At 37.6% G+C, this 7,242-nt stretch overlaps 1 protein-coding gene across 1 annotated transcript in view; it reads right to left on the bottom strand.

Moving 5' to 3' along the window:
* The window catches only part of ULK4 (unc-51 like kinase 4), a gene marked incomplete at its 3' end in the record, with an annotated part of 718,552 nt that extends 715,452 nt beyond the window's left edge, over nt 1-3,100 (bottom strand). The window contains exons 1-2 of the mRNA XM_007949711.1: nt 2,963-3,100; nt 970-1,069 (exon numbers count right to left, since the gene is read on the bottom strand). Coding sequence (XP_007947902.1) covers nt 970-1,069; nt 2,963-3,100 — 238 coding nt within the window. The remainder of the gene's footprint in view (nt 1-969; nt 1,070-2,962) is intronic.
* Between the last annotated feature and the right edge of the window lie 4,142 nt (nt 3,101-7,242).

Raw genomic sequence — 7,242 nt, 5'->3', positions numbered from 1 at the left:
CCTAAAGAATGTTGATGAGATCTCGATTGGGATTGCATTGAATGTATAGATTGACAAAGCTGTAAATCTTTACTGAAACAGACTGCCTCATCTTTCTCTCACAGACCAGCTGGTGGGTTCAAACCACCAATATTTTGGTTAGCAGGCAAATGCCTCAACCTCTGCACCACCAGAGCTCCTTTTTGCTTTCCCAGTACATATAAAAGTTATGCTTACACTATACTATAGTCTATTAAGTGTGCAATTAAACCAAAAACCAAACTCACTGCTGTCAAGACGGTCCCGACTCATAGCAACCCCTCCTTGGGTTTCCAAGGCGGTATCTCTACAGAAGTAAATTGCCCAATCTTCCCTCCAAGGAGTGTGTTTGCAATATTATGAGAACTACCAACATGTGACACAAAGACATGAAGTGAGCACATGCTGCTGGAAAAATGGCACTGATAAACTTGTTCCATGCAGGGTTGCCACAAACCTTTCAATTTGTAAAAAGTACAACATCTGTGAAGTACATTGAAGTGAAGAGTAAGGAAATAGGGTATGCCTGTATTTTATTCCAAAGTAAACTCCAATCTGAATTGTACATGTCTTTCTCTTACCCAAAGGAGCTCTGGTGGCGCAGTGCCTAAGGTATTGGACAGCTAACCAGAAGGCTGGCAGTTCAAACTCACCAGCCCCTCCATAGAAGGAAGACTGGGCAATCTACTTCCATAAAGATTTACCACCTCGAAAACCCAAAGGGGGTTGCTATGAGTCGGAATCAACTCAATGACAGTGAGTTTAGTTTTTTGTTTATTTGTTTCTCTTACCCAACATCTCAGAAAAAGATGTTCAAGTAACTGTAATAAATAACATCAATACCAGATTTGTAGTAGAATATAAATGAAAATTTTTAAAAACCTACACCACATGTTTTTTTCAAAGCTACATGAGGTGGCTACCTTCACAGCACTTGTTACATACTCTTACCTGTGCAGAGTTCCACAACTAGCCAGAGATGATTGCTGGTTTCATACCATTCATGAAAAGTTACAATATTCTTGTGTTTAATTTCATGGGTGAGACGGACCTATAAAAACACACAGTATTCACTCTAAAAAAAAAAGTTCCTAAAACACTTGCATTTACTAAGAAACACGTAAATACAGAATTGAGAAACGGGTAACAAAACTTGGAATTTTATACAAACATCTGAAATAATGGTTTAAAGGCTAATAAACACAGAGATGGGCTCAAGCATAACCAGGATAGCGAGGATGGCACTGGACTGGGCAGGGTTTTGTTCTGTTGTTCACAGGGTCACTGCGAGTTGAAGCAGACTCAACAGCACCCAACAACAAACATGAAGAAATGCTAATAATAGAATGAATGGTCTTAAAAAGGACATGAAAAATACTTATATGTACATGTAGCACTGCAAAAAAATTATTCACAGGAGATGACTGGAAGGTATACGCCAACATAGCTGCGGTATAGGTAGACCTACTGCTTTTTCTACTCTTTCTGGTTTTCTCCATTCTTCTATTTTCTATACTAAATACACACTATACTTTCATAATCAGGAAAAAATATATAATTTTAAAGGGATGAAACTGCTTTTTTCCCTTCTATTCATTTTCCTATATTGCCAAATTTCTATAATTGTATGTATTACCTTTTATAATATTTCAAAGAACTCTAAAAAACCTAGTCCTTTTTTTAAAATCCTCTTGGGGAATCCTAGTATCATCAATTTAACCAGATAGTTAAAAGAGGAATTATTACAATAAACACACTGCTCTTAAAATGTGTATTGCCATTAGATCATAAGAATATTCATGCATCAAAAATAAAACAAAAAAGCCAACTCAAAATTCAGTAATGTAAAAGTCTTAGTTAAAAAGCACTAAGTTTCTTCAGGGATTTTTGATTTCTTACTTTAAAATCTCATTAAAATGGAAATTAAAACCACAAAAGTGTGTTCATTATCAGCAAACTATCAAGACTCAAAATTGCTAACAATTAGCAAACTGCTTTGGATCCTCATTTTTTTTGTTCCCTAAAAATAAATCATGTGCAAATTCTATTGTCACTCAACACAAACTAATGGGCCTAGAATTTGTGGGAAATGCAGAGCTCCTGTTTTTAAAATAGAACAAGGTACCTTCTGGAAACACCTACTGCAAGCCTTGTAATTTCATGTTTTTCTTCAGAAATCAGGTATAACTCTTGATAAATTTCCCCATCTTAATCTTCTATTCCCATTCAGCTATCATCTCATTTCTCTGTTCCTTCTCTCCTTGCATCCCTTCTTAAACCCACTGCCTTGCAGGTTTTCCTCTCCAACACTTCACTGGAATCACTCTCTTCAGGCCAAATCCTCAGCTCTCACCTTCTCAGCTCCAATTAAATTTCTCCCTTCTCCTCGAGTATGGCCCCACCTCCCTCTTCCCCACCTCCTTCCTGTTACATGAATTACTAGGATATAACTGTTACATGAATTACTAGGATATAATAAGAGCCATCATGAAAGACAGTGTTAACTAAGTGCTAGGCACCATTCTAAGTGCTTTCTATGTGTTATCTTATTTAGTCCTCACGACCCTAGAAGGTAGGTATGGTCCAAGGACCCTGGGCTATAAAGTAGCATGGCTTCTTCAAACCTAAGTTACTCTCACACAATGTCCTTGCTTCACAAGCTTCATGTTCATACTGTACATTTTAGAAGACAAATGATCTAATATAAAATATATTTTCCCTGACTCTTATTAAAACAAAAATCCTAAATTACTGATTAGTTGAAAATATGTATTAGTCATTTTTCAGGATTGGTGGCACTGAACAGATAGAAGGTCACCACCCATTGCAGACTGAAAATGTGTGTCTGCTATGGTGAATTCAATAGCCTCTGTTTACAAGCCACTTTTCCTACCTGAACATAGTTCTTTTATTCCCCAAATGCAAAGAAAAACAATTGACTCACCCAATTGGTTATTTCTGGTCTCTTGTACTTATCAGTACAAAGAATAGCTACAAAATTGATCGTTCCCTTTCGCCGCCCTTTATAAACAACTGTCATGCTTCCTCTGCCAATCTCCTCATAAAGAATGAAGTTTTCCATCCCGGAGCCGACTTCTCACAAACGATGAAATGACAGCCTAATAGCATCTCTAGGTCCTAAAAAATAAGCAAACATAGCATTTATAAATGCATGCTAGTTGCACAATTAACTGAGAATATTTAACATATAAATTAATCTAAAGATTCTCTAAATTCAGAAAATTCACCTTCAAATATTGAAGATTAGTGCCTTTCTTTTTGTAGGATAAACAAAGTGAAGGAAACACTAAGTAAAAGAGAGAATTCACAAACCAATATTCAACTTCCTATCAAGAGATCTTTCCAAAATAAGCCCACAATAATAGCAAAGTTCAATAAGAGAATAACAAATGCTAGTGAGGATGTGGAGAGACTGGAACCCTCATACACTGTTGGGATATTGTATAATAGTGCAACTGCTGTGGAAAAGTATGGTACTTCCTTTAAAAGTTGGAAAAAGTAATACCATTTGATCCAACAATCCCACTACTAGATACAGATCCTACAGAAATAAGAGCCAGGATGTGGGGGGAAAAATATGTATATACACATATATATATGTAACTATATATACATATTACTATATATATATATACACATTACTATATATATATATTACTATATACATATTATTATAAACATATTACTATATATGTATTACTATATATATATATAATTTATATATTACTATATATACATTGCCATATTCATTGCAGCATTATAAACAACAGCAAAAAGATAGAAACAAACTAAGTCCTCTTCGGTGGATAAATGGATAAACAAACTATGGTATATACACAGTGGAATATAACACTGAAGAACACACAACCAAAAAACCAAAAATCAAATTCACTACCATCGAGTCAGTTCCAACTCACAGCAACCCCTCCTTGTGTTTCCGAGGTAGTATCTCTATGGAAGTAGATTGCCCAGTCTTCCGTCTGAGGAATGCCTAGTAGGTCTGAACCACCAGCCTTCTGTTTAGCAGTCAAATGTTTTAGGCACTATGCCACCAGTGCTCCTGAAGAATCATAATTTGGATGAACTTGGAGAACACTATGCTAAGTGAACTAAATCACAGAAGGACAAATATTATATGAGTTAACTACTGTAAAACGTCACGGTTTACACATGGAAGAAACTATGTTGCTTATCAGGGATGGAAGGTGTTGTTGTTGTGAGGAGCCATTGAGTCAGCTCCAACTCATAGCGACCTCATGTACAAAAGAACGAAACTGACCAGTCCTGTGCCAGCCTCACAATCCATGCTACACCTGAGCCCATCATTGCAGCTACCGTGTCAATCCATCTCATTGAGAGCCTTCCCCTCTTTCATTGACCCTCCACTTTACCAAGCATGATATCCTTCTCCAAGGAATGGTCCCTTCGGACAACATGATCAAAGTAGGTCAGACGAAGTCTGGCCATTCTCACTTGCAAGGAACACTGCAGTTGCACTTCCTCCAGGACAGATTTGTTAGTCCTTTTGGCAGTCCATGGTACTTTTCAGTATTCTGTGCCAACAACACAACTCAAAAGCATCATCTCATCTTCGGTCTTCCTTATTCATTCATTGTTCAGCTTTCACATGCATATGAGGCAACTGAAAGAACCGTGGCTTGGGTTAGGCACACCTTAGTCTTCAAGGAGACATCTTTGCTCTTCAGGACTTGAAAGAAGTCTTTTGCAGTAGATTTGCCCAATGCAACACGTTGTCTGATGTCTTCACTGCTTCTTCCATTGATGTTGATTGTGGAACCAAGTAATATGAAGTCTTTGACAACTTCAATCTTCTCTCCATTTATCATGATGCTGCTTATTGGTCCAGTTGTGAGGATTTTTGTTCTTTTATATTGAGGTGTTATCCATACCGCAGACTATAGTCTTCAATCTTCATCAGTAAGTGTTTTGAGTCATCCTCACTTTCAGCAAGCAAAGTTGTGTCGTCTGCGTATCTCAGGTTATTAATGAGTCTTCCTCCAATCCTGATGCCACATTCTTCTTCATGTAGTCCAGCTTCTCGGGTTATTTCTTCAGCATACAGATTGAATAAGTATGATGAGAGGATACAACCCTGACACACGCCTTTCCTGATTTAAAACCATCAGTGTCCCCTTGTTCTGTTCGAACAGCCGCCTCCTGGTCTATATAGAGGTTCCTCATGAGTACAATTAAGTGTTCTGGAATTCCCATTCTTCTCAATGTTACCCATAATTTTTTATGAACCACACAGCTAAATGCCTTTTATAGTCAATAAAACACAAGTAAACCTCTTTCTGGTATTCTTTGCTTTCAGCCAAGATCCATGTGACATCAGCAATTGATATCCCTTATTCCATTTCCTCTTCTGAATTCAGATTGCATTTCTGGAAGTTCCCTGTCAATATACTGCTGCAATATAGTTTTTTAATTATCTTCAGTTAAGATTTTACTTGTGTGCAGTATTAATGATATTGATTAATAATTTCCACATTCTGTGGGATCGCCTGTCTTTGGAATGGATGCAGATATGGATCTCTTCCAGTCACTTGGCTAGGTAGCTGTCTTCCAAATCTCTTGGCATAGACAAGTGAGTGCCTCCAGAATGGCATCAGTTTGCTGAAACACCTCAACGGGTATTCCCTCAATTCCTGGAGCCTTGTTTTTCACCAATTCCTTCAGTGCAGCCTCAACTTCTTCCTTCACAATATCATTGGTTCTTGATCATATGCCACCTCCTGAAATGGATGAACATTGACCAATCTTTCTTGGTACAGTGACTCTGTGTATTCCTCCCATCTTCTTTGGATGTTTCCTGCATCATTCAATATTTTGCCCATAGAATCTTAAAATGTTGCAACTCAAGGCTTAAATTTACTCCTCAGTTATTTCAGCTTAGAAATGCCAAGCGTGTTCTTCCCTTTTGGTTTTCTAACTCCAGGTCTTTGTACATTTCATTATAATAGCACTTTGTCTTCTCGAGCTGCTCTTTGAAATCATCTGCTCAACTCTTATCTTGTCATTTCTTCCATTTGTTTTAGCTACTCTCCATTCAAGGGCAAGTTTTGGAGTCTCTTCTGACATCCATTGTGGTCTTTTTTTCCTTTCTTGTCTTTTTAATGACCTTTTGCTTTCTTCATAGATGATGTTCTTGGTACCATTCCCACAATTCATCTGGTTTTCAGTCACTGGTGTTCAGTGCATCAAAATTTATTGTTTAGATGGTCTCCAAATTCAGGTAAGATATAATCAAGGTCTTATTTTGGCTTTTGTAGACTTGTATTAATTGTGTTCAGCTTCAACTTGAACTTGCATATGAGCAGTTGATGGTCTGTTCCACAGTCAGCTCCTGGCCTAGTTTTGGCTAAAGATATTGGACTTCTCCGTTGCCTCTTTCCACAGATGTAGTAAATCTGATTCCTTGTATTCCATCTGGCAAAGTCCACATGTGTAGCTGCGGTTTGTGTTGTTCAAAAAAGGTATTTGCAATTAACAAGTCAGTGGTCTTACAAAATTCTATCATGCCCTCTCCAGAGCCTTTCTATCACCAAGGCCATATTTACCAACTACCAGTGATTCATCTTTGTTTCCAACTTTTGCATTCCAATCACCAGTGATAATCAACACATCTTGATTGCATGTTTTGTCAATTTCAGACTGCAGAAATTGGTAAAAAATCTTTAATATCCTCATCTTTGGCCTTGGTGGTTGGTGCATAAATTTGAACAGTAGAATTAAATAGTCTTCCTTGTAGGCATATGGATATTATCCTATCACTGACAGCACTGTACGTCAGGATAGATCTTGAAACACTGTTTCTAACAATGAATGCCATGCCATTCCTCTTCAATTTGTCATTCCCGGCATAGTAGATCATATGGTTGTCTGATTCAAAATGGCCAAAACCAGGACATTTCAGCTCACTAATGCCTAGGATTATCGATCTCTATGTGTTCCATTTCATTGTTGACAATTTCCAATTTTTTTTTTAGATTCATACTTCATACATTCCATGTTCCAATTATTAATGCATGTTTGCAGCAATAATAACAGATCTCGGCTCTTTGAGGGCAGCCGGCAAGATGGCGGACTAGGCAGAAAGACTGCACAGACCCTCTTCAACAAAGAAAAGGGAAACCAATTAACACAGACACAGAAGATAATCCAGGACCCCTGAGCCTTGAA

The sequence above is a fragment of the Orycteropus afer genome, unplaced genomic scaffold (assembly GCF_000298275.1).
Source record: "Orycteropus afer afer isolate SDZICR_OR568_19922 unplaced genomic scaffold, OryAfe1.0 scaffold00250, whole genome shotgun sequence".
Lineage (NCBI taxonomy): Eukaryota > Metazoa > Chordata > Mammalia > Tubulidentata > Orycteropodidae > Orycteropus > Orycteropus afer.
The sequence above is the reverse complement of the archived record's forward strand: the minus strand, read 5'-3'. Positions and strand labels throughout refer to the sequence as shown.